This window comes from Mercenaria mercenaria, chromosome 5 (genome assembly GCF_021730395.1).
Source record: "Mercenaria mercenaria strain notata chromosome 5, MADL_Memer_1, whole genome shotgun sequence".
NCBI classification, from domain to species: Eukaryota; Metazoa; Mollusca; class Bivalvia; order Venerida; family Veneridae; genus Mercenaria; species Mercenaria mercenaria.
This window is the reverse complement of record NC_069365.1, coordinates 35173240-35200939: the sequence shown is the minus strand read 5'-3', so window position 1 is coordinate 35200939 and position 27700 is coordinate 35173240. Positions and strand designations below refer to the sequence as shown.

Sequence of the window (27700 nt, the reverse complement as noted above, 5' to 3'; positions counted from 1 at the left end):
ATGGAAGATAAATTACCACTTGTTCAATATGCATAGAACCATTTGCCGAAGTGCTCGTCTTTGGTGAGAATATTGAATTGGACTAGTATATTGTCCCGATGGGTACCATGTCAAATATGACAAAAATATGTGAGCGTTAATGATACACGGTAACGCTGAAGTCGCGTTGTCCTACTTTTAGCGACCAAGAAATCCAGATATAATGATTATAATTATTATTAAAATGATATTAATAGCACTTATATTTAAAGAAGGTAATACCTTAATATATATACAAACAATTATATACATTTTATTCTAAATGTGACATACATATACAATCAAAAATGAAATATCTATTAATTCAAAAATAGGTAGAGCAACTAACATACCACTGACATATTATATAATATAATTACATGATTGGTTCATTCATACATTTTACAATAGACATAACATTATATTTTCATGCTATTCATATCCACATTCTGTCTATCAAAATGTGTTCGTGTATATCCGTGATAAGTTAAACGCCCTGGAAAAACATTCCTCTTATAAAGCACGACTTTAACAAAATTCTCCCAAAAGTCGGTTTCGTTTAATTTCCACAAAGATTAACTAGAATGCCATATTCGAGGGGATACCAGTTCAAATTATTTATTGAGGAATAAAATCATTGTAAAAGTTCCTGTTCATCAGAGGTTGTGGTTTGATGGAAGGAATTCTTATAAAAACAATAGGCAAGTTCTCGTTTAAATGTATACGCCTTCTTGATAAAACACAAATGACCTCCTTTTCATTAGAATTTATAATGGTATATTTTTTAAATATCAATAGCAATTTTTAACAATTGCCATAGTTTCAATAATTTTCATCATAAATGAAACAAATTATCCCAGTATAAGTGAAATTATCGCACGTCAAAGTAAACAAAACCAAAGGCAAACGTACATTTAACGTAAACGCCCCTACCTTAGCTTCGAAGAAAGAAAATGCTGGATCAATTAAGGCACTCGATTATCTTTTTCGCTGGATAATGTCTACTTCTTGCCAGGAGGTAGAAACCTAATTCACCCAGTAGTCGTTTGCTTTTTCTTTGTTCGACAAAGGCACAAGATCACAGATATTTGCTTTGGTTGACAACAATAGTGAAGAAGTTACCTCTATTTGATTGACGAAGTTCTGAGTGAACGACGCAATAAATAGCACAATTAAAAAGGGGATATACAAATATTGGGTACATGTAAAATCTGACAGAATTAGAATTTCAGAATACGTATACTGTGCATTTTTTGATATGACCATTGCCGTCCCTGTGGCCATTTAGAAACTATGCTTCATACGCGTGTGATTTGAAAAACAGACGGTAAACACTATCACCATTGTTGCTGCATTTTTCCCTCTTGAAAAGTGTTATGATATTTGAAACTTGACATTTAAAGACATATTATAATCTAAATAATATATAGTAGCATTTTGTTTTGCCGAACTTAAACACTACAATGAAGTCATACGTCCCGCGAAAAGTTTTACGAGGCGTACCGAAATCATTCCGCGGCAGGTAAAATACGATGTATAGGAGAATCCTTTTGACGCATAGATTTTAGCCAATCGGTTTGATTGTAATAATGGAAAGTGCAATACCACAGCAACACCGTAAAATTAGATATGCAACATGATCTAAACCTCTGCGTCATGCTTGACTAATGACAACACAACCACTCTATATATCATTAACATACCCGAGAGAATATACCAGTTGATTATGTTAGTCAAGCACTGAATCATCATTTAATTTACAATGATATCATGCAAACAAGTAAATGTAGAGAAACTTGCACAAGGATAGTTATCTCTAGAATGCATCTTGTGATTTAACATCTTGATAAAGTTATAGTCGAGACTAAAATGAATCTGTGATTTCTTTAGTTCGTTTTATTATTTTAAAGACCATAGTTTATATGCTCCTTGTTGCGGTGAAAAAGACAAGTGTTGAGACAACCAGTACGAGAGTGAAGAACACAAAGAATACTATGTCAAGCTTATTGACAACATTTTTCCATGTGTTGTAAGGAGATATAACAGATTCTTGGTTCTTTCTTGTACGTCTTCTGCAGCAGCACTGACAGCTCACCGCCGTGAGTAGGCATCGTAACCAGCGTGGCACTGGCGTGTCGTCGGCATCAAATGAGGCGCATCGGGCAAGTACAAGTGCAATCAGGGTAATTACTGTGCTCTGTAATGTCAGTACAATTAGATAGATAGAAAATAAAGCTATTGCTTCCGAATTCTCGGGGAATGTTGCTGAAATTATCGACAGAAACACAGCGAATGCCAAAAATACCGTAATGGAATAGCTCGCTTTCTCTCCACTATCGCAAGGAAGAACAAAAACAGAAATATTCAGTATTGATAACATGATAATTGGCATGATCACTGATAGAAGAACATAGAGTGGCTTTCTTTTTATTTTGACACTGAAGATTACAGATGCTTCACCAGAATCCCAGTCGACAGTGTAGTTTGTATCAATGACATCCCATTCCGAGTTGGTTTCGAACCCTTCTATAACTATACCCTTTTCTCCACTAATCATAGTGACCTAAAATGTATGAAAGAGTGAATGAGTTTAACAATTATCTGTTTTCTAAAAAGGAACGGCAAATTAACAGTTTTAAGGTTTCGTAAAAGCAATAAACCTCATCTTTCTTCCAAAGCATATTCTAAAGTTACAGGGCAGTGAAAACAATCATATAGTGAATTGGAAAGAACTGAGAATAAGTTTACAATTTATCTACTATCTAACAAGAGGCCCAAATGGGCCTAAGCCGCTCACCTGAAGAGGATCTTGACCATCTGACCATAAATGGGGCAAAACACCCAACACTGAATAAATTTATGAGAGGACTTTATATTGATGCATCAGACCAGGTTTAATGAAGATCCACTGAGTGGTTCACGATAAGTAGTCATTAAAATGTAGTTTTACTTTTAGCCCTAGCAACCCCTAAAAGGGGACACATTTGAGAATTTGAGAGAGGACCTTATAATAATCCTACAAACCAAGTCTGATGAAAATCCATCTAGCCATTCTAGATTAGAAGAAGTGGTTTGAAGTATTTCTTGTTTTAGCTCTAGCAGCCCCTAAAAGAAGCCAGGTGCCCGCAATTGAACAAACGTTTGAGATGCTAAAGACCACGTTTGATGAAGATCCTTCTAGCAGTTCATGAGAAGGAGACATTTAAAGATATTTCTAATTTTATGCTCTAGCGGCCCCTAAAAAGGGCCAAGTGCCCAAATGTGAACAAAATTGGGAGAGGACCTCATAATGATGCTACAGACCAAGCTTGATGAAAATCCTTCTAGCGGTTCATGAGAAGAGGTCGTTTAAGGATATTTATAATTTTGGCTCTAGCGGCCCCTAAAAGGGGCAAGGTGCCCCCGTTTGAACAAAAGTTAGAGAGGACATTATAATGATGCTACAGATCAAGTTTGATGAAAATCCTTCAATCGGTTTATGAGAAGAAGTCGTATAAAGATATTTCTAATTTTGGCTCTAGGGGCTGCTAAAACTTTTGACAGGACTTTATAATGATTCTACAGACCAAGTTTGATGAAGATCCTTCAAGCGGTTCATGAGAAGAAGTTTTTTTAAAAGTGTTTTCTATTTTTAGATCTGGCGGCCCCTAAAAGGGGCTAAGTTGAACCATTTGAACAAAATTGATACAGGGTCATGCCAGTATGCTACTGACCAAGTTTGTTGTAATTCTGATCAGTAGTTTCAGAGGAGAAGCTGTTTAAGTGAAACTGTGGACGACGGACAACGGACGGACAACGGACCATCCACCTACACTTACAGCTCATCCTGAACCCGCGGTTCAGGTGAGCTAAAAAGCAATGAAAAATATCTAGTTGAAACACGAAACGAAACCGTATAAATATGTGTGCACGGACGCGCAATTAACCTCACCTTTAACCCCTATCATATCCTAATGCTCACCACAAAGCTACTAAATGACCCCACCTGATGTAAAATAATATAGTGTGAACTGGACTAATTACAGAAACAAAGTATTTTGTACGCTGACCTCGTTTTTTGTATAACTCCAGGCAACAAACTCCAACTTGCATTCTTGAACATCAAACGGAAAATATGTAATATCTATAGCACAGGTAGAGTGGAACACCTAAAGAAAAAAAATTACTGGGATGTTTTGAATACAAGTGTGATCAAGTTAAATATATTCAGTCTAGGAAGTTGAAAAAAACAACAGCAGACACATCAGTCAGTATCAGCTTGCACCGTATCATTGGTCAGTGAATATCTTAAAGCTTCTGACTAGTTGTATAATTTCATATTTGTTAACGATTTTCCTTTCTTACTTACTTAAAACTTTGACAACGCTGTAATCATTTATGTGATCAATAACTTTTTGAAATTGTTTTATCTGAAATAAAAACTTACACCTATCGTTGTTTAGTTTTTATCTCGCCGTGATCAATGTCACAATACCTGTTTTTACATACTCAGTAATAAACTCTGTTTAGTGAAAATTTAATATTTATAGGTTATTAGCTTTGTATCGGGAAATATGCACGAGTTCTTTAGCGGAAATATTGCGCGACTTTAGGAGCGCAATATTCTTCCGCTGAAGAACGAGTGCATAATTCCCGATGCAAAGATAATAACCTTTTTATTACATACGCATCTACACATATAAATACGATGTAAATATCATAAATATGTTCAATAGTCAGAATAGGATTGACAATACTGAACTAAATAGAAAAAAATAGTGCAACAACACACACTGAATTACGCCACGCACCCGATATGAAATTCAGGCGTCAGAGTATGGGAAAATATTGACGTTTCCGGTACCAGTGTAACTTAACGGGGAATAGAAACAAGTATGTAATAATTTTCCATATTGGCGTTCAAATTTTATATCGGGTGCATGACGTCATTTATGACTTCAGTTTCATGCGGGTCGACGCGTTCAAAAGTTCTTTACCGACGATACCTTCCTTATTTTCTCAGGTTAAAGCACAAAGTTATATATTTTATATAATAGTTATAAGTGCAGCATGTTTATATATTAAAAATATTGTTAGATTTACATCGAGAAATAGAATCTACATAGCTTCTACTCGTTCTTTCGCGGAAGAGTATTGCGCTCTAATATTTCCGCTGCATAACTTGTGCATATTTCTCGATACAAATCTAATAACCTATAATTTCTACACCCCCAGTATCGGGGTCATTACCATGTGTAGACACATTATTTAGCTATCTCAGCAAGCCTATATCTCCGTTATTACTCTGTTTCTCATCACAACTGAATGAATCGTCACATATGCCTTTCCGTGATAAAACCGGCTGAATATCAGGGGTTCCATAATTTTTGCTATCATTTTGATGAAGACATATCCCTTTTTAGACATAGCATTTTTTTTTCAAAAAAAATCTTTTTGTGATTATCAGCCAGTTAGTGTACATCACAACTGAATCAGATTTCACACATTCTTTCTTCCTGGCATAGGTTCCATAGCTCTTACGGTCATTTTGATGAAAGTATGCACATTTTTATATTATAGTTCGTGAATAAATTCTATTATTTCATTTTCCCTGCTGTAAAGTCGGAGAGGGGATATAGAAATATTGTTCATATATTTGTGTGTCCATCCATCTACCTACAACCCAGCCCCATAAACTCCGCCAACCCAAAAGCATGTTTTACTTATAGTTTCTTGTGTTTTATGATATCGTCTATTAAAATCCTGCGATTTTCCGTTACGCAACACCACCCACAACCATGATTTTATTTTGTTATCTGAATTTCTTGTACTTCTTGATATTATCTTTTAGTATCTATCATCTTCCCGCCAACATTACTCCTGAAATAAGCCACATAAATCCCTCTCCAATGTTACTGGTGTTTGTGTCCCCCACATCCCCCAACACACACACCCCACCAAATCCCGCAAACTCTGCTAAATAGTTGTTTTTACTTTCAGTTTGTTTATGTAACTTTATATTGTTAATGTTATTCGTAGTACAGTGTAACTTCTGAAAACCAGACCTTTTAAAAAGCGGAAACCTTTGAAAACCGCACAAAACTCAAAGTCCCGTTATTTTCCTTCTTATTTCTATATATTTTTAACTTCTGAAAACCGGAACTTCCGAATTCTGAAAACCGAATGATTTTTTAAGAACCGTTTATATTTTAACACTAAAATTGACTTCTGAAAACCGAACAGCAAAATATTTGCCAGTCTGTCTTTAACATGTTTTTAATCCGAAAACTCCCATGGCAAGTTGTTAACATGTTCTTTTGTTTATCTATTAGCGACGCGCGTTTGTGTTGATACACATTATAATCACAATGATCATTTGATGCAAAAGTAAAGAATTAATCAGCGATTACTTTAATTTGTTTTCAATATATAAAAAATGATTTATTAAATGTCTCACTTGTGGAAAACTTTTGTAATGTTTGAATGAAAGAATATGTTTTAATTGATTTAGTTACATCGATTAAACTATGCTTTATCAACATCAATTAAATATTGATGAACTCGGGACTTCAAAGATGGTAAAATATAAGCGGAAATGTTTGAGTAAATGCTATTATTGTTTTATATACAAAAAAAAGGAAATTTATTTTACGTAATTGATTATCCTTAATGTTTGTAACATATTAATTCAATAATTATTAAATCAACTAATAAATCACTTTATACAAATTTGTACGGTTAAAAAGGATAATAATCTCCTTCATCCAACGTGTAAGAAAACATAACTCTAGTGCATAATGTCTACTTTGCCTGCAAACTTCCAAACTTCTGAATTCCGGAAACTTCCAAATACCGAACTTTTAGGCTGGTCCGGAGGTCGTTCGGTTTTCGGAAGTTACACTGTACTTATTCATCATCTGCCCACACACCCCACAATCACACTCACACATTCTCAGTCATGTGGAAAGGGGAGAAGGGGAGGGGTGGGTAGAAGGTATACTTTGAATCAAAAAATCAATATGAAGAAATTGAGACTTAAAAACAAATATTTGAGGGACTAAGATTTTTACTGGTTTTATCATTTCATTTTTGTCAATAGCGTTTTTTTTCTTATTTACTTAAAACTTTGACAACTCTGCAAATATGTAAATCATGTGATAACTTATTTCTTTCAATCGTTTTATCAGAAACAAAATTGTACACTGGGCTTAGTTTAGTATTTATTTATCTTGCCATCACGAATATCGTTGTTTACCTTTCTAAGCAAACTCATATCTCCGTTATTACTCTGTTACTCATCATAAATAAACGAATCCTAACAAGTGCCCTACCAAGACGATAAGGGCTTTATCTCTCCCCCAATATGCCCCCCCCCCCCCCCCCCCCCCCCACACACACACATAAATACTCATTACTCCCTCTCCTCTATTACATGTCTTTCTTTCTGTACTTTCGTGCTTGGTAGTATATCTTCATCTTACCCAGTGCACACAATACCCCGACTCCCTCCCCAAGATAAAGATGTAATATGAAACGAAATATCGATAGTAACAATAATTGAAGGGGAATAATAAATATGTATGTTCGGGTGTCGGAGGGGGTACAAAGGAGAGTTTGAAGCAAAACAAAACTAAATCAAGACACAAAAGTTACAGAAACTAACAAGAAATAAAAATGTAAGATCGGGTTCTTCACACACCCTTACTTTTTTACGATAGTTTTTATATACACTTTATTGTGTTTCATAGTATTGCTTTTCGTTCAACACCCCGACCCAATCTACCAAATATTACACCTTAAAATATATCACTTCTCCCCTTTTCAGAATGTGCTCTTGATAAAAAAAACATCATTTTTTTGGCGGCGACAAACTTCGTTTTCTGCTGATAACCCTTATGAACATGTATACCTTAGTTAGCCGTGATATTATTTATGCAAACAGTTGTCTTTTAAAACATTGTTACTAAAGAAACTATATAAACTCAGTGTTATAACATTTTAACATAACCTGCCAAATTTGCCGCAAAATATGATCCTTTTTTTTTTTTGGTTTCGTTTTTTTTTCTGAAACAAGTGACATTGTTTTGATCACCTGTCTTGTTTTCAGCATATTATTTGCTAATCATTGTGTGAAAGAATAATAAGATATCATCGGTTGAATGGATAATTTACCACGTCTTTATTTGGAATTAATTAAACTCCCTTTGATCATCCACTGAGTGATTATAGGCAAAAGGATTAAGCTATCATATTCGAAGAATGTAATACGTATACATGGCAGGTCATATTGCAAACAGGGTGAAGGAAAGGAACATTATTTTGTTCTATCATTTCGTACATAATAGATATCTTTATAAAAAGGCTGAAATATTAATTTCATTTTTATCAATGCTTAACGAATGTCATTAAATACTAAATATATCATTACATTTAAAGTGAAGTTACGGATATAACGATCTTTCATTTTTATTGCATTGAGCGTATTTTTATATTAGCGAGGCCAGTAGAATATCCGATAATAAAAATAAACCCCATAAAAATGATCTTCTTTTCACACAGAGAATTGTAACCCGAATATCGTTAACTTCATTATTTTGTCATTTAGAGTAAGTATAAATGATGATACTCCCAGTTCTTTGTAATCTAAGTAAGAGTTCTTCAGTGCTACGTCTGGTTTCCAAACATCTCCCTTGAAATTAGAGATTTTACTCACGATTATGTCTAAATTGAAATTACTGCTATTTTATAAAGTGGATGAGTTTGAGATTTTAATCGCTGCTGGTCGAGTGTGAAAGAAATTTTGCCTGACAATGTTGTAATAACACCCTCCATTGCACATGGTGCTATTTGGTATTTCATTCTGGAGTTTATCAATACTATTTGTATTTATTATAACATAATGATGTACCTGTGGCCAGTGATAATATTTGAGTCCACCATAGTCTTCAGGTGTCCACTGTAAAAACTCATCATGCCATAATAACCACAGGTATCCTGTTGTCTTCAGCGTCTCGGTTGTCTCACTCAACTCATTGATGGACAGTAAATAGAGGTTCACGTACTCCACTAAATCAAAACAAAGACGATTTAATATATTAGGTATCCTATGTTAAAACATTACTAATACTAATTACTAATGGACTGAGTAGACTTATTGACTCTTATATAAGCCGAGCAGTTGATTTCGACTCCTACATATTTTACTGAACACTCTTCATGACATCATGTTTGTCAAGAACCCTGGTCACATTCTTTCTATCTTTTCGTTGATCCCTTTATTCCGGATCTATCTCGTTTTCACTACCCTATTGTTACTGTTTTCAAATTCCACAAACCCAAACAGTCAACATATAAACGTCACATATGGTTATATGATAAAGAGGACTATCATGAATATAGAAACACCTTAAACACAACAGACTGAAACTCCATCTTAAATTGCGATAATCCTCATGAAACTGCCGATAAGATAGCTGATACTATTCTTAAAGCAGCTGTTGATAGCTTCCCGAACAAATCGATCACATTTAGACCTTACGACGTCCCATGGATTAATAAAGATGTTCGCATGATGATTTCTAATAACGAAAGAGCATGGGCAAACTTTTGCAGAATTAGAAATGATACTATCAAACTTATCCGAAAAAAAAAGAATGAATACACAGAAACATTAATAGATGAAATTAATTCCAAAAAGATTAATGTTAAAAAATGGTATAAATTTGCTAAAACGTTCTCAAACAAAATATTTTCTCCAATTCCTACATTAATACACAATGGTGCTGAAATATCATTAGACAAAGATAAAGCTGAAGTACTTAAAACTTTTTTGTAATCAGTCTGCTTTAGATGACAGCAATCACACACCTCCTATTATACCTAATTCTACCCATTCCGTCTTGTCAAATATTTCTGTAACTGCCCAAGATATTCGAGAGGCGGTTTCAATAATTGATCCTCAAAGCAAGTGACCCAGATCTTGTCAGCCCAAGAATGATCAAAGAAGGCATTCAGGAACTAGCTGGTCCATTGTCATCATTTTTAACACACATCTCTAACACAGTTTCCCATCTTCTTGAAAATGTGCAAACGTTTCTCTAATATCTAAAAAGTCTGATCCATCAAAACCAGCTCACTAACGACCAAGATCTCTTCTCAGTTGCCTAGGAAAACTAATGGAGCGTTGTATCCATAAACATTTCAACAACTACCTTATTTCTAACAATTTCATCACACCATTCCAGTCTTGATTCGTTAAAGGCGAGTCTACAACAAATCAGTTATCGTATCTCTACAATGATATTATAAAAGCTTTAGACGAGGGCAAAGAAGTCCGTGCTGTCTTCTGTGACATCTCTAAAGCATTTGATCGGGTATGGCATCGGGGACTCTTACCTAAACTATCATCTATTGGAGTACAAGGTAATCTTTTGAACTGGTCTGAATCTTATTTATCAGAAAGAAAGCAATGAGTAGTTCTTGCTAATGCTTCATCTAATTGTCTTCAATAAATGCCGGTGTCCCACAAGGATATATCTTAGGTCCTCTTCTCGTCTTGCTCTACATAAACGACATTGTTGTTGACACAAAATCCAATATTCGCCTATTCTCCGACGACACAAGTCTTTAAATTGTCTTGGAAGATCCTTTCACCTCTGCTGCTGTTCTAAATTAAGACTTTATAGTTAAAGTCAAAGTTATGGCTTGATTCTTTTAATCCAGTCAAAACAGAATCTATTGTTTTCTCACGGAAATGAAACAAACCTTTCCTTCCAACCCTTTGTATGGACCTAACCCCAGTAAACATGGTAAAAACACACAAACATCTTGGTCTTACTTTGTCTGACGACGCCAAATGGTCTTCCCATCTTTCATTGTGTCTTAACACGGCCTGGCAGAGAATTGGAGTTCTCCGGTCGCTTAAATCTAACTTGTCGAGAGCTAGTCTTGAGAAAATGTATATATCATTTATAAGACCACTCTTGGAATACGGAGACATCGTTTGGGATTACTGCACGAACGAGCTTAAAAACGATCTAGAAGAGGTACAAATAGCAGCAGAAAGAATTGTAACAGGGGCAACGCAATAGTGCAACTCAGATCGTCTCTTGAAAGATTTAAACAAGGAAACTTTGTCTGAACGGAGGAGAAAACATCGGCTAATACAGTTATATCAGATGAAAAACAATCTTACTCCTACGTATCTACGAAATCTCATTCCTAGCCATAATAATCTGCCTTACCAACTCCGTTCTATTCACAGCATACCTCTGATCCATACAAACACCCAGTCTTATGCAAGTTCTTTTTTGCCCATATCAATCCGTCAGTGGAACGACTCGGTTGCAGTTCTCTAAATGTTGAGTTTCGCCGTAGAAATATTGTTGAATCTCCTCTCTGAATGGGGTACAGTCGAAACACCGCTTCACTTTCTCCTTCGGTGTCCGAGGTTTCACCTCGCACGTCAAAGGTATCTGTCTGATCTCCCATGTGGTATCACACTTAAAAACTTCTCCATGGAGACGAGCATGTTGCATACGAAAAGAACAAACTAATCTTCCTAAGTGTCCAGAGCTACATAGCGGCAACTAAGAGATTTTACACATGACGTGAACATTTTGGTGGTATTCTCCACCCTCTTTTATCCCTTCGTGACATCATAACCCATACCAAATCACAATTTGTTTCTTTTTTATTTCATATATACCCAAGTTCTTAGTTTATATACTATTACATACTTTACACACTTGAATAACAACGATTAAGTTATTAATATAATAACTTTTGCGGCAAAATGTAAACGTAATGATCTAAAGTTTTGCAAAAGGTTCAATTAATTACTTCTCTCACTAATTTACATTTACATTTACTTTTCGGTCGAATAAGTGCAATGGTAATTAGCCCAACTCCATCATAGACTGGAATTAATGTAAGTATTTACTTGCTTGTATTCTGATTCAACATTTCATTAATGTAGTTTGCACTTTGTGATTGAATGAAATAAAAATATGTTCAAACTAAAACATTACATTACATTACTGGCATACACTACATTTACCAGTCATCTTTTTATGGAGCTTCCTATTTCAATTCATGATATTTTATCTGATTTTTGCATACTTACATAATTTTAGTGATGTTAGTAGAAAATCGTACCTATAGGATCGGACTGGTTGTTTGAAGGTCTAATTCTCTTATCGTACCCATCCGTTACGAACAATTTTGTTCTAAGATTCTTCGCATCATTTCTGTCCGCACATAATCCATGATGTATCTTTGCACTCAGTATTGTCAGTAACATACACCTTCGTAGATACTTTAGAAACATTCTAATGAAGAAATAGTAATAATAACGTCATAATGATAATCACCAAAGTCAGTAATATTATCCTGACTGCCACTATAACTACAACATAACTAAAACTAAAATCTATTGCCACTAACGTAATTATACGAAGTAGTGCTGTATCTTTCGCGATTATTATTATTATTATTATCATCATCATCATCATCGTCATTATTATTATTATTATTATTATCATCATCTGAAAATGAATATAAATATATCTTGAATCTTACTTTCTGCATGGGACGTACAATAATACACGTAAACATCGACTTTAATACATGTCCAACATTTTATTACAGCCCCATTGTTGTCGCACTTGTTACATTCAATTTTCGAATCCAAATATTTTTAATAGCTTAATGGTCAAACGATATTTCTAATACGACCATTTATACCAAACATGTTACACGTTAGATAAATACAGACTTAACTATATAGCTTTTGTGTTATATATATAAAGTATGCAATACGAAATGAAGGTGCTACTAAACTATAAGCCCGTGACTTGTGAGACAAAAGTACTGTAATTTAAATTAATCAAAACAGGTGCAATACGAACGCATACTTATAGTTTCTTTCATATAACGATTTTAAAGGGACCTGCATCTAGACTAACATTAAAAATTTCGATTTTTCAAGAAAAATGTCAAAGCAAATTAAACACAGATAAAACAGAAATCAGCCTAATCAAAGTTGATATTTTGTGAGTATATATGAAACAGATTACAGGCAAAATGCTTGTTTTGACACTGTGACAAAAGCTTTAGAGATTATGTCCACAAATTTTCTATACATACCCTGGGACGAAACCTTAAGAGACATTTTCCACAAATGTCTATACAGACACTGTGACGAAAGCTGTAGAGACATTTTTCTAGAAATTGTGACGAAAGCTTGAGAGACATTTATCACAACTTTCTATATCGTCACTGCGTCGAAATATATAGAGATATTTACAAATTTCTGTAGATATAGAGATATTTAGAAATTTCTGTATCGTCACTGTGACGACAGCTTCCGAGACATTTATCACAATTTTTTATATCGTCACTGCGAGGAAAGCTTTAGAGATATTTATCACCAATTTCTATATCGTCGCTGCTACGAAAGCTTTAGAGATTTTTATCACAAATTTCTATATCGTCACTGCGACGAAAGCTTTAGAGACATTTATCACGAATTACTGGATCATCACTGCGACGAAAGCTTTAGAGATATTTATCACAAATTTCTATATCGTCACTGCTACGAAAGCTTTAGAGATATTTATCACAAATGTCTATATCGTCACTGCGACGAAAGCTTTGGAAATATTTATCACAAATTTCTATATCGTCACTGCTACGAAAGCTTTAGAGACATTTATCACAAATTTCTATATCGTCACTGCTACGAAAGTTTTGGAAATATTTATCAAAAATTTCTATATCGTCACTGCTACGAAAGCTTTAGAGACATTTATCACAAATTTCTATATCGTCACTGCTACGAAAGTTTGAAAATATTTATCAAAAATTTCTATAATCGTACTGCGACGAAAGCTTTGGAATATTCAACAAATTTCTTACTCCACTGGACGAAACTTAGAGACATTTTCACAAATGTTTTATACAGACACTGTGACGAAAGCTTAGAGATTTCAATTTGACGAAACGAAGAATTATCACTTTTATCGTCACTGCGTCGAAATATTTAGAGACATTTACATCTAGAATAGAATATTTAAATATCGTCACTGGACGAAGCTTAGAGACATTTATCACAATTTTTTATATCGTCACTGCGACGAAACTTTAGAGATATTTATCACAATTTTTATATCGTCGCTGTACGAAAACTTTAGAGATTTTATCAAAAATTTTCTATATCGTCATTGCTGACGAAAGATTTGGGAAATTTATCACAAATTTCTATATCGTCACTGCACGAAAGCTTTAGAACATTTATCAGAATTCTGATCATCACTGCACAAAAGCTTTAGAGAATTTATCACAAATTTCTATATCGTCACTGCTACGAAAGCTTTAGAATATTTATCAAAAATTTCTATATCGTCACTGCGACGAAAGCTTTGGAAATATTTATAACAAATTTCTGTATCGTCACTGTGACGAAAGCTTTCGAGACATTTATCACAATTTTTTATATCATCACTGCGACGAAAGCTTTAGAGACATTTATCACGAATTACTTAATCGTCACTGCGACGAAAGCTTTAGAAATTTATCACAAATTTTATATCGTCACTGTGACGAAGTTTTGAGACATTTATCACAATTTTTTATATCATCACTGCGACGAAAGCTTTAGAGACATTTATCACGAATTACTGTATCGTCACTGCGACGAAAACTTTAGAGACATTTATCACAATTTTTTATATCGTCACTGTGACGAAAGCTTTAGAGACATTTATTACAATTTTTTATATCGTCACTGCGACGAAAGCTTTAGAGACATTTATCACAAATTTCTATATCGTCACTGCGACGAAAGCTTTGGAAATATTTTCCATACATGTCTACTTAGACACTGTAACGGAAGATTTAGAAACATCATCCACATATTTTTATGTAAAGATAGTGACTTGAACTTTATAGATATATTCCGCAAATATCTGTGACACTGCGACGAAAGCTTTAGAGATATGTTAAATAAATTTCAATATAGACACTGTGGTTAAAGCATGAGAACTATTTCCCACAAAGACGAAAGCTTTCGATACATTTTCCACACATTTTAATATAAAAACTGTGTGAAGAGGCTTTAGAGACATTTCTCACAATTTTCTATGTAGGCTTTAAAACATTTTCCACACATTTCTTTAATGATACTATGACGAAATCGTTTGAGATATTTACCTTATTAACCCTTTAATAAGTATATAAACTTGGAATGAAACAAGTAATGTCTTATCATTAGTGAAATACAATTTGTAAACATTTTATTGTTTGTTTAGTTTTAAAGGTTAAATTTGAAATTTTAAAACAATCAGGTTATTGATTAACAGCTTTATGTAATTATTAATGTATAAATTTTGTATTGCTCATTCAGAGTCACCTACAAAATTAATATTTACGAAAAATGTAAAAATTCCTTGTGGAAATTAAATCAACTCTCTCAAACACCATCCCGAGTAAGAAATAAATACTCAAGCTTTTTTCGAAGCAAATATAGCATCAGACCAATCTCCCATAATCTTATCTGCTAAAAAAGATGTACTTGCGAATTCGAAGCACCTTTACAAAATATATTACGTTGTTCCGTTTGCACAGGAATAGCCTTGCTCTTTCACGCAGCTGGTGTGCCGTTATTTACACAGGAAATCAGCTGCTTAATTAATAATTAAAAGCTATTTTGGAGCGTTTATTAGGGTATTTACCACATTTGGACTTCTTGCAAATCCATCATTCGCGCTTAGATGATTTGCAATAATTCCAATGTGGTCTATATCCGTATACACGCATATAAATAACATTCAATCCTTGTATTTCATGGCCGTAGAGAGCGACTAAAATGTTACCGAGGCAAATGAGTATACTCATTTGTTTGTGGATGTTAAGCAAATTTGAATGGTAAAGGCATAGCGCCAAAGGAGATAATTGTGGAAGGGTGTACCCCACCCTCTCCCACAGGTGGGGGTTTTAGGGGGTCTTCACCAAGAAAAGGCATAATGTGACATTAAAGAACACATTCTGGTGCGCTGTTTTTATATAAAAGAGAAAAGTTTCCTTTTCATTCCACGATCTACTATATTGTGTTCATTCAAAGATCTTCCATAGGGAAGTAGATATAATAATTCATTAAAAATCACTCTTTTATTGAATTTTCGGCCACCTGGCCTTTATCAAAACATGAAAAGTCATTGATACAGCTATTTATTTTATGTTTACCAGTGAATTATAGAGTTTTCTCAGTGAAATAAAAGTGATAATCCACAGTTTTGAAACAGTAGATTATCATTTTTATTTTCACTGTTTTTGCCGAACTAGTTCCGGTCCTCCGTCGCGATTGAAGTCAAATTGTATACCGAGCGTTATGAATACCGGGGACCATAATGACGATGACGTCGTTAAAATGACGTCATTTGCGTTATGCTTTCTGTTGATCTTTCGCGCGATTTTCGACATTTTATAAATTTCGCGACAAAAGTAGAGTTTTACACATGAAATAAAAAGAAAATTTGTTTGTGTCAGGGAAATATCAATTTTATTTCACTCGTGAGCACCAAAAAAAGTCATTTTCACTCGTGGCTACGCCACTTGTGAAAATATCAGTTTTTGATGCTCACTTGTGAAATAAAATTGATATTTCACTGAAACAAACAAATATCCTCTATGTAACATCCATTTTATAATACTTGTTTTGTCTCAATGACGTGACGTCATTTCCTGTAAACACGACGTCAAACGACGTAACGTCACTTCCCGTATTATTTAACATGTGTCTGTCACTCAATTTATGTGTTATATTTAACATTGCAACCATGTGGAAATTTCGTTGCAAGCTTCTTCATCCATTTCTCCTCTATTATCTGTCTGTAAAGGCGGCCTTCATGTCATTGAGACAAAACAAGTATTATAAAATGAATGTTACATAGCTGTATCAAAGACTTTTCATGTTTTGATAAAGGCCAGGTGGCCGAAAATTCAATAAAAGAGTGATATTTAATGAATTATATCTGATTTTCTTAGTCCAAAAGGGGCCATAATTCTTGCAAAAAGCAATGCAAAGTTACAGTACTTGCTGTGCAGAGTCAACTTTTAATGGCAAATAACTGCAAATAACTGCTCCAAGTTTTAAAGCAATCGCTTTGACTGTTAAGGAGAAAAGTTGACCTAAACGCAAAACTTAACCAAGAAATCTGAGATTTTCTAAGTCCTAAAGGGGCCATAATTCTTGCAAAAAGCAGGATGGAATTACGTTTTTTGCTGCACAAAGTCAGCTATTGATGATGAACAAGTGTTGCGAGTTTTAAAGCAATAGTTTTGATAGTTTAGGAGAAAAGCTGACCTTAACACAAAACTTAACCAGGCAACGCTAACGCCGAAGCCGACGCCGATCAAGTGATGACAATGACTCATCAATTTTTTTCTAAAAAAATCTTATGAGCTGAAAATGAAGGAATAATTACATGTAGCTGTTCCTTTAATTTTTTATCGCAATTGAAATACATGTGTCTAGAATTGAGAAAGAGCAAGTCTATTCCTGTGTCATTAGTGAATTATATTATTTCTGGTGTTTATGTTAATGTAAACCCTGCCGAATAAAGCACACATGAAATAAAATCCCGAATGTGCTTTATCTTTAGCCCCGAGTGGGCTTATCTTTGATGCAGAAAAAACCCAATGACAAATGAAACCAGAAAGAAAAAAACCTTACAATGCCAAATAAAGCTATTTCAGTACATATTCTACTTAGAATGATTTTGCTGTTGGCATCAAAAATTTTAAAATCAATTTTTCATCGAATTTTGAATCTTAACCATTCTTTGAAATAGGTAAATTTTGAAAATAAAACTGAAGGATGGACGTTTTGAATCGTAGGAAATTACACATAAAATAACAAAAAAACAAAAAAAAAAATAAAAAACGTACGTATTTAAATGTAGGTATGAAAGCTTTTCTTGGAGAGTATGCAACCAACCACACCACTCGGATTCAACACCTCTTACTGAAAGAGTTTAGCAGCTTAAGTCTATAATTTCCATAGAAGAATTTTGACAGGCGATTTAAGTAATCTGCTACTTAAAGCAGCTAACAGCTTCTCCCTGGTATAAGACGCAGTTTTCTCTGCAATCTGATGCATTTTTTACCTGAAAAGGCTAAGATTTCATTACATTCACAGCATTAAGGTCACTGTCTGTTTATATTGTCGTCAAGAGCTTTTTCCCCCAAGTTTGTTTACAAATTCAATCTCACTGCAACATATGCCCATTTTACCATGTAATGAGATCCGAGCGACTAAAACGTAAATAGACTTACATTGCAGCGATCATTTATGATATATACACCTTAAAAGCTGTTTCATTGAATCATATTCCACAGTATGGTAGATACTTTTTATATTTAGCAATGTGTAGATTACGATACAAATGTATGTGATTACCTGAACTGTCAACTTAATACAATAAGCATTTTTTGATCGCCAAACGATTACTCAAATTTCCTAACTGATGTGTCTGAATCATGAAATGATATCAAAATATGTGAATATGACATCCATGCATTGTAATAGTGATAAAACATTTATTGATAATTTACGATGATATAAATCAGTACCATATCAGGTTATTAATTCATTTATAATAGTGAAATGAAAATGCACATCTGCAGAAGCTTATATCATATGAATGACAATTGTGTAATATTTACAAAGCTGTAGGATACCTGATTATGTTACAAAAGTCTGCATTAGACAGTTCTGAAATCCATATTTATGTACATTATAATTGCACTGGATCCTAGAGTTTCCAATATGCGTATGCAACAGAAATGTTGTTTTTTCTCACTCACAGTACTAATAAACTTCATTTAAAATGTGGAACATCTTATCTGGACGATTGACGAGATCTGACATTTCTTCAAACATGTCCTTGTAGCAAGGAGCCGAATTAGATGTAATCTAATGCATTTACGCAATGACTTTTAACAGTTTATTTATTGGGTTAGGAGGAGGAAGCCTTAAGTGTTATAAACAGATTCTCAATTTCTAGTACATTTATGTTGTTTTTAAGACCAAACATCACGTCTATTTAGTTTGGAAGAAGTAATCCTGAAATGACCTCTAAACATAGGTACACATACAAAATCATTCCCCATGCAGTATTTTATGAAAATCATGGTAGCACAATCACTAATATTTCATCATTTCATCATTACAGTCATCATACACCAAATACTGGAAATCAGCCAAGCTACGGCCCTGTTTTTTTTTCTTCTAAAATTTACAAACTACAAAACAAAAACAACAAAACCACAGTTTACTAATATGCGCAAACATAGTTTTAACCCTCGTACCCTCTCCTGATCTGTTTTATTGCTTGATTGATTTTTTCTGATACTTAAAAGGCTAAATAAACGGGTAAGTTACATGTAATTTGTTGATATTTTCCTCTTTAGAAGCAAAACAATTTTGCCGAAAAAAAAGATTGTTTTTATACAATATTAATTTATTCCGTGGTTACTTTCTTGTCATCGATGTAAATATAGAAACAATCTTTAAAAACCGGATAATTACATTAACGTGGTGTGAAGTTGTATGTTTGTTTCTTAAATTATATAAATTGCGTTTATTCATCGCACCAAGGAGTGCAACGCTTAAAATCTATTAACTATACCGACATCAGATGAAGTTCAACAAATAAATTCCCGCACAAGTTTTCAACTAAAATAAAAATGTGGAAACTCAACTGGTTTGCTCAACACGACAGAAATGGCAAGCTTGGTTTGATTGAGTCTGTTCAAGGACAATGCTAGCGATCGTTAGTTTATAAAATATCTGCAATGGTCAATATTTCATATTGTTCATATACAAACATAACGACAAAAACAGACATTACATTATATCACAGTGACTTAAACATCTATCTGACTAAATGTTGCATACAATTTCAAACTTTACGTCTTCTACAATTTTCATTAATACTTGTTAAAATCGCTACGCATCTTTTGTAAGTAGATGTAGTTTATGTTAAACACATTATACATATATAAAACACATTTTCCTGTTAGTATATATCTCTATCAGGAATAATCTTTGAAACAGACTATGGTAACAATAACCTGTGTTAATTGATTTTTGATTTTAACATGATTTGTTAGCATACATGTTTTAATGCCAGAGAATTAGAATAGAATGAGAAATTGTAAACTCCACAGGAACTATGTAAAACAAATGTTGCAGGCTAGTGGAAATTCACGTTACCGTCCATGCACTCTAGCTCCAGGTTGAGCAGAACTCAACATTTGCGCGTGTTACAAGCACCAAATTACAATTTAAAACATCCAAACATGGAAGCTTCAATGATACACTAGAGTGCATTTCCTTGAAACCAAGTTAAAATATAGATCTCGGTGTTTATCAAGTGCATTTAATACAAATACAATACGTATCTTCTTATAAAATATGAAAACACTGTAGATGCTTCTTAAAGAAAGTTTGTCAAATGTGAAAGGGTCTGTGCATTATAACTTTCTTTCTAATATATTAATTAATATGTTCTCATTATTTCAAGTCTACGACTGATATTTCAGTTCAGGTGAAGAACAGATATTCGCATCAAAATTGTTAAATAAGACTGATCAAAACGTTAACCTAAACAATTAACAAAAACAAAACGTTATAAAGATCAACATCATTTCACGATTTATTTTTGACATGTGGGACCTCGAAAAGCGATTCAGATACGTTCTCCTAAATCTGGAATGATCTATCGCCTAGATCTTTAAAAGTGAGTATTTTGTAACTAATAGTGAGCTTTTTTACTTTTTACCATTTTGAAATACTGATATTAATTAATTAGAATATAAAATCTGTCTTCTACCAAATGCAAAAACATTTTAATTGATCTAATATGTATAATTATCTACATGTACTAGTTAGTTATACACAATATTGTCACCTCAGTCATGTTTACAACATATTTATTATGTCCATAAACGGTAATGTGGAATGAGATTTTTTCACATGACGTGTGCAATTTTACAAGTACAGTTTATTTCACTATCAATCGCATTTTAAAATGAACCTGGTACAATTATAGTGGCAACGTAAATGATTTAACGACTGTCAAGAAACTAATCTGCAAATTTTGTTTCTGACATTTTCTGGAATGTTAAAATGATCTGAAAAACTGAAAATTACCTGAGTCGCGACTAGTGAAATTTTCGTAAATCACTTTAGAACATAATCTGGATATGAAACGTGTTGCACTTAAATGGAAATCGAACCGTCTGACATACACAAGTGGTAAAACAGTACATGAAGGCGGCACATCGCATAAACTATTTATCATATTGCATCAAACACGTATAAATTTTATATTGGGTAAACAAGGTTTGGCGTTGGCGTATGGTGGGATATTTCTGCCACGAGATAGCTAGGTACCTATCGCGATACTTAAAAATGTTATCTTGATAAAGCGAAGTTTTCTGAAAAGATTATGTTACCAGGAAATATTATTGCGATAATTTACCTTAGTATCTAGATATTTTTGTGTAATCTCATTTTGTGCTATCTCATGGCAGAAATATGCCACCATATTGGCGTTATCATTTACATTACCTTTGAGCTTATATTACTCACATAAACAATCCTTGAATTTATAATTAATCATAGCCCTGTTTCCATATAGAATGCTGTATTTATGGCTATGTTCTTTAAGTGTAGCTTTTCCTGTTGGATTTTTGACCTCGTTTCTTTATATCATTTAGGATTCTTAGCTTCTATACTTGATGCATTTTGTCTATTGACAACATGTAGGGTGACAATATTCTAAGCTAATGACAGTTCACATATTAATAAAATCATTGTGGTTTTATTCAGTTCATAGAAAATCAATTGACTGAAGAAAAAAATATGAAAAAAAGGAATGTGTGACTTTGAGGTTTAAGAGGAGTGAGGTTTCGTTAGCACTATTAACAAGTTTCAATTCCCCAATGCTGTTGTTGCAATGACCGATCCACAACAGGGCCTCAATTTGTTCCTTGGTCGTTTTATTTGGTGTTTGTTGTCTATATGTTTTAGCTTGTTTATGTTGTTTTTGTAAATGTCAGTCGTGAACACATTCATACGTGCACTGGTACAGAATTTCGTTTTTTTGGAGACTGTGTTCTTGGAATACGGTTATTCGTATTGGATCTTTATTCTTGCGCATGTTTGCAATGACAATCTCATCAGCAGCGGAATAAGGGTGTACCAAGTTGAGTTTTCTGACCAGGATTAATTCGAAAGAGTACCACAGACCGCAATCCCGACTGTGTATGGCTTGCAGTGGCCTTTTAACTTCGAGATGACAGCAAATCAATTCCACTTCTGGCGGGAAGGGACATCGAATTGATAGCAAGTGACATTTTGTCTCCAATAATGGTTCTTGGATATGACATTTCCTTCCTTTCATGTCGTTATAAAAGTGTGATAATAATAGTTTGATGTTATTTGCCATTCAGGTAGTGTTGGTATAGGGAACAACAAGTAGTATCACAGCCTGATTAGAAAAAAACGGCGTTCGTAAAAGTGTTTATAAATCAAGAAATACAAGCAGATATCGTAATTTGGCATGATTTCTTATTTCTACACTTGGAAGTATTTTGTGCCCTGTCTCACAACTTGCATGCTTAATACTGGAAGGTACATTCAATGTACATATTTTGCTAGTCTGAGTACAACCACTAAGATTTGAGAGTAGAAGTAATTTTCTTGTAATTTTCGTATACCGTGAAAAAAAACTCTTCAGTGTATAAGGTCATATGCCCTTACCATGGCTTGCCTGCAAGTGAGATACAGTTTCTTGGCCAAGGCTGTCATCACAGTACTTCCAGACCTTACACAGACAAATTAAAAGACAAAAGAAACCTAAGACTAAATATAAATTAAAAGAAATACCATAAGGTTAGTCCAACCTATGACGTAATTAGCACATTTGTTTCATTTCAGTCTTTGGACGAACCGTCAGTGGATGTATCTGGAGACACGATTTCGGACTACCGTAAGGTTTACCAGTACAGTATATCTAAATATATAAGAAATTAGTCTGCTCTTCAAGAATAACCTAACACGATTTACATCACCAAACTTGAGTTGAAAAGTTTCAATTTTTTTCATTAATGGATCTTACTTTAAGGACTTAAGTTCTGATACTATCAAGCTTTTCATCTTCTGTACCTTCACAATTACTGGACATTTCTTTTATTTACAAGCAACATTTCATATCTTAGACTATAAGTTTCAAATCTTATTGGGGTTACTTCTCACATGAGTTTTGAAAGGGTTGCTAAGTGTCTATATGGCATAATATGCTTAACGTATGGCTTAGTTTAAAGGTCTGTATGTTCTCAGCTAGTTCCCCCCCTCCACTGAGGCTTAAACTATATCACCATACAAAGGCTTTCACTCCACTGATCAAGAAAGTCATAATTGAGCCGTGCCATGAGAAAACCAACATAGTGGCTTTGCGACCAGCATGAATCCAGACCAGCCTGCGCATCCGCGCAGTCTGGTCAGGATCCATGCTGTTCGCTTTCAAAGTCTTTTGCAATTAGAGAAACTGTTAGTGAACAGCATGGATCCTGACCAGATTGCGCGGATGCGCAGGCTGGTCTGGATCCATGCTGGTCGCAAACTCACTAAGTTTGTTTTCTCATGGCATGGTTTATATGTTAACTTATACAAAAATATCCTTCCTCATCATATGAGTGTCAGTGTTTAAACATTCTGCACAATTGTACTTCCTTAATATATCCAGCACCATAAGGAAGATGTGCTCATTTGTTTTAAACCAAAACATATTTACCATTTAATTAACCCTTACCATGCTAAATTTCTATAATGGACTGGTCCATCTTCCAATATGGGCAGTACCATTTATCATCTGAAGGGGTGTTTACTAAAAATTTACTGACTGAATAGCGAACAGTGCAGACCATGATCAGACTGCACGGATGTGCAGGCTGATCTTGGTCTGCACTGGTCGCAAAGGCAGAATCACTTGCCGCCAGCAGGCTAAGGGTTAATAATTACAGTTCTGCACATCAGAGAGGCTACGCCAGTTACTAGCTATACATTTTAACTTCTTAACTTAATTTCCCTTCGAACTACAATGGCAGGGTTTAGTGTATATCTGCTTATACCAAAATAAAATATGATACGACACTAAACAGTTTCCAGTATATTTGGCAGTATTTGACCTAAATTATGACCAATAAATAATATCTAAGATGCATTTAAAGTAAACAAGCAAAATGGTGGCTAATTCGGGTTGACCGAGTCTGTCTATGCGAGGTAATGAAATGCCGCCTAGCACCGGCTTAAGTGAAGCTCTATTGTACATAAACATTAAATGGACTCAATCATACCAAAGGACCAGTAAATATATAACAACACTAAATCAAAGTACTGTTAGAGAAATTTTACAATCACAACACGGTACTGAAAGACTATTTTTGTAATTTATGAAACCCATTACGCAACCTAGCAAAATAATACCAAACAAGATTTGCTTAAATCTATTTATGACAGTTGCTTGTCTGTCTGAAATTTTCTTGTTTAAATGTTCAAGTGTTTAATAACATCCTTAAATTGCATACTCAAGAAATTAATACCATGACTTTACCTTAAATTAGGCAAAATGTTTCATTATATCACTATTTTGATACTTGAATTAGTGCTGAATTTTGTGACTGGATATCACTACATCCAGTGAAATAAGTTAATTGACACTTAACCGGTTGTAAGTTACGCATAGTACGACGGTAGCAAATTCGGCAACCATGATCCCGCTATTTATCAGTTTATAGGAAAACAAAATTTATGGCCAAAAGCCAAATTCTATGGTGGTGGATTTAAATTATTTAAAAGAATACCTGATTACGAAAAAGTAAATTTCATCTTATTCAAAGCAATCCTGCACTACATTTCCTGAACAAGTCTGCAATTTATGATCTTCTCTGTCCATAAAAGGCAAAATTAACTACAGTGTAATTCACAATTGCATTTTAAACCTTCCTCATCCACATAAAGTGGCAATGTAAATAATTGTACTATCTTTACGACTGATAAACAAAGACATGATTTAGATCTAACATCATTTCTGGCGTAGTAGATTTATAGCTATGGACTGTTAACTGTGAAATAATTTATAATTAATTTCTAACGAACAAAAATCGTATGCAAGATGAAATCGACAAATTCCTCTCGAAATAGCAGTTTAGCCCAAAACCGCGTAATTGCATGCCTACGAAATTAAATGATGTTGATTGACCAAAGAACAAATTGATGGCGTTAATTGTTGAAATTGTTTAACAGTCTGTGCTGATTAGCCATACATTAAAGTCTAGACATATCTTTCCTTATAATGCTGTTAAGAGGCAACGATTTCACTACCGCTCAAGTGGTCGCCTACGCATTAACTTACGGAAGTTTACAATGTACAGGACTGTCTTTATCAAATTACATCAAACACGTTTCATTACGTTCGATAAAGAAAGTCATAAATCATTTACTATTATCGTGTCTCATCCTAATTCTTATATTACTCATATATGGAATCTTTGAATCTATATAAGCGACCATGGATGCAAGTATATCATTTTAAACACTTAAAATGGCACTACTATTAAAGCCTTCGGAAATATATTATTCCCAGAACAGTATCAGCTGTTATTTTCAAACACCTAGAAAACGAATAGGCGAAACATTAGATGATTTATATGAAGGAAGGTTAGAACTAATGAATATTGGTCATGTTGCCTTTGACCCAATATAACGAAAACGATGTAACATTTTGGTAAAAGTTGCTGTTGGACGTTTGAATCATCTATACCAATAAAATGAAAATACTTTAACATAAGTATTTTGTTTATGGGAAATTGTTATTAGTAAAGGTAATATAGTTTTTATAATTCAATTCTTTTACAGGATTTCCGTTTCGGATATCAAACGTATATCTGTCTCGAGAGTTAAAGGTCGATGGATTTCGTGGGCCAACAGAAGACTGTGGGTCTTTCGGCAGCTTGAAAGGTTGGGAAAATGTGACCGGATATTCTGTAGAGAGGAGAAAACCATTAATTACTCAAAAATGACTTCTAAATGTGAAGGAACTAAAATAAAGGTAAGGGGCAAACCTGGCGGTCACTGTCAGTTGCCCGAATTACAGGGTGCTACGGGGGCAGAGTGCGGAGAGGTTGGTACATGAAAACTTTGGTTTGACACTGGTATCTGCTAGCTACTGGTATGACGTGGATGTGATGGGTGATCCTGGAGGCCGGTGGCACGAGGAGGACTCTCGGGCCCGGAAACTCTGTTGATTGTTGCCAGATGTTATTTGGCAATTTGAACTTGTTCATGATTGTTACAACGAAAACGTAAAATAAGTAAAAAGTTTCAATTGTAACCGGAACATGAAAATAAATTCATCTTGGTTGAATACAGTTGTACATTTAGTGTGTGATACAACATAAAATGGCGCATTATTTTTGTATATCGAAGTAATTATTGCTTCCTTTATTTGTTTTTCATTTTACTGTTGTAAAATAGAATACCTGAGAAATAAATTTTATTGTAATAAATGTATGAATGCTTGTTATATATAACCTAGTCCCATTGGAAAGAAGCATTTATTTGAAAGTTCTAGAATATTCTTAGCACACTTAGTCAAACGATTACTAAAACTAACATACGTTACCCCCATTACAATATACAAGCTAAACAAAACCAACTCTCATAAATTTGTGAAGTAAGACATACAACTTCCCAATAGATTTACATACATAACAGGGTGAACGTGCAAGTCCTCATGTCACTTGATATCACCTCCAATTCATACATGCAGTTAATACTATTTGTATGCATGCAAGGACATTGACCCTGTTAAAGATTTTGGTGCCATCAATTTGTCCGTTATTGTTGAAAATAATGCACAACCATTGATTAAGTTTATACTGCATATCGATGATAAATCAATGCTTACAAGAGGCGTAAGAGCCTATATACCAAACGTTGAAGGTGATTGATTGAATTTTGGTCAGCTAATGCATTTCAAAAGGTCATTTACACGTGTTTGTGTTCACTGAGTTCTTAATACATGTAAGTTTTTGAAGTTTGATTTTCCTATCCTGTTTGCCCAACCAACATAACATTATTCATTTAATAAACATGCATTGCCTAAGGAATGATATGAATATTATTATAAGAGTTTTTTTTGTTATATTTGTCAAACATATGCATTAGCAAATACATACTTTGCCTAAATTCATTAGAAATGCAAGTCTGTAAAATTATTATTACCTCCTTTTACCTATCTTGATTGAAAGTCTAACATAGATTGAAAATAAATGAATTCGGAAGCTACACCTTGTTTTTATGTTTTTCTTTTGTTTCAAATTATTGAAATACCACGATATCCTTCATATACTGAAATCAAAAGAAAACGTACGCCTTTTTAAATATCTATATATTTAAGGGAGGTAATTACAAAATGTCAGAAAAAATAATAAAACATACATATCAAATAGGGATCTTACGTTGTGTAATGTATATTTTTGTTCCTTAAATAAGTCTCTTACAGAATATACAAAAACCGAAATGCCACGATATCCTTCATATACTGAAATCAAAAGAAAACGTACGCCTTTTAAA

At 33.9% G+C, this 27700-nt stretch overlaps 1 protein-coding gene and 1 long non-coding RNA gene across 4 annotated transcripts; one reads left to right on the top strand and one right to left on the bottom strand.

Moving 5' to 3' along the window:
• Positions 1-266: 266 nt before the first annotated feature.
• On the bottom strand, positions 267-25159 carry LOC123556790 (acetylcholine receptor subunit beta-type unc-29-like). Of its 3 annotated transcripts, none has more exons than XM_053543167.1 (6): positions 24928-25159; positions 21212-22553; positions 12154-12326; positions 8906-9063; positions 4068-4166; positions 267-2581 (listed from the first exon to the last, which is right to left on the bottom strand). In XM_053543167.1, exons 3-6 carry the CDS (start codon positions 12323-12325, stop codon positions 1937-1939), a joined length of 1074 nt encoding a protein of 357 aa, XP_053399142.1. In that variant the 5' UTR covers position 12326; positions 21212-22553; positions 24928-25159; the 3' UTR covers positions 267-1936. The 3 variants fall into 3 exon arrangements, with proteins under 3 accessions (XP_053399142.1, XP_053399143.1, XP_045203704.2); XM_053543168.1 differs by lacking the exon at positions 21212-22553 and adding an exon at positions 17944-18019; XM_045347769.2 differs by lacking the exon at positions 21212-22553 and having other exon boundaries at positions 24928-25156.
• Positions 25160-25653: 494 nt separating this feature from the next.
• Positions 25654-26635, top strand: LOC123556792 (uncharacterized). The gene is made up of 2 exons (XR_006687524.2): positions 25654-25783; positions 25982-26635. It is a non-coding gene; the product is annotated as an uncharacterized LOC123556792 (long non-coding RNA).
• The last annotated feature ends 1065 nt before the right edge of the window (positions 26636-27700 follow it).

Coding starts and splice junctions, on each gene's coding strand:
- LOC123556790 (XM_053543167.1), bottom strand. CDS start 12,325: ATGTTTCTAAAGTATCTACGAAGGTGTATGTTACTGACAATACTGAGT. Junction 4,167..8,905: donor AATATTATCACTGGCCACAG/GTACATCATTAT, acceptor TTTTTTCTTTAG/GTGTTCCACTCTACCTGTGC. Junction 2,582..4,067: donor GGAGTTATACAAAAAACGAG/GTCAGCGTACAA, acceptor CATACATTTTAG/GTCACTATGATTAGTGGAGA.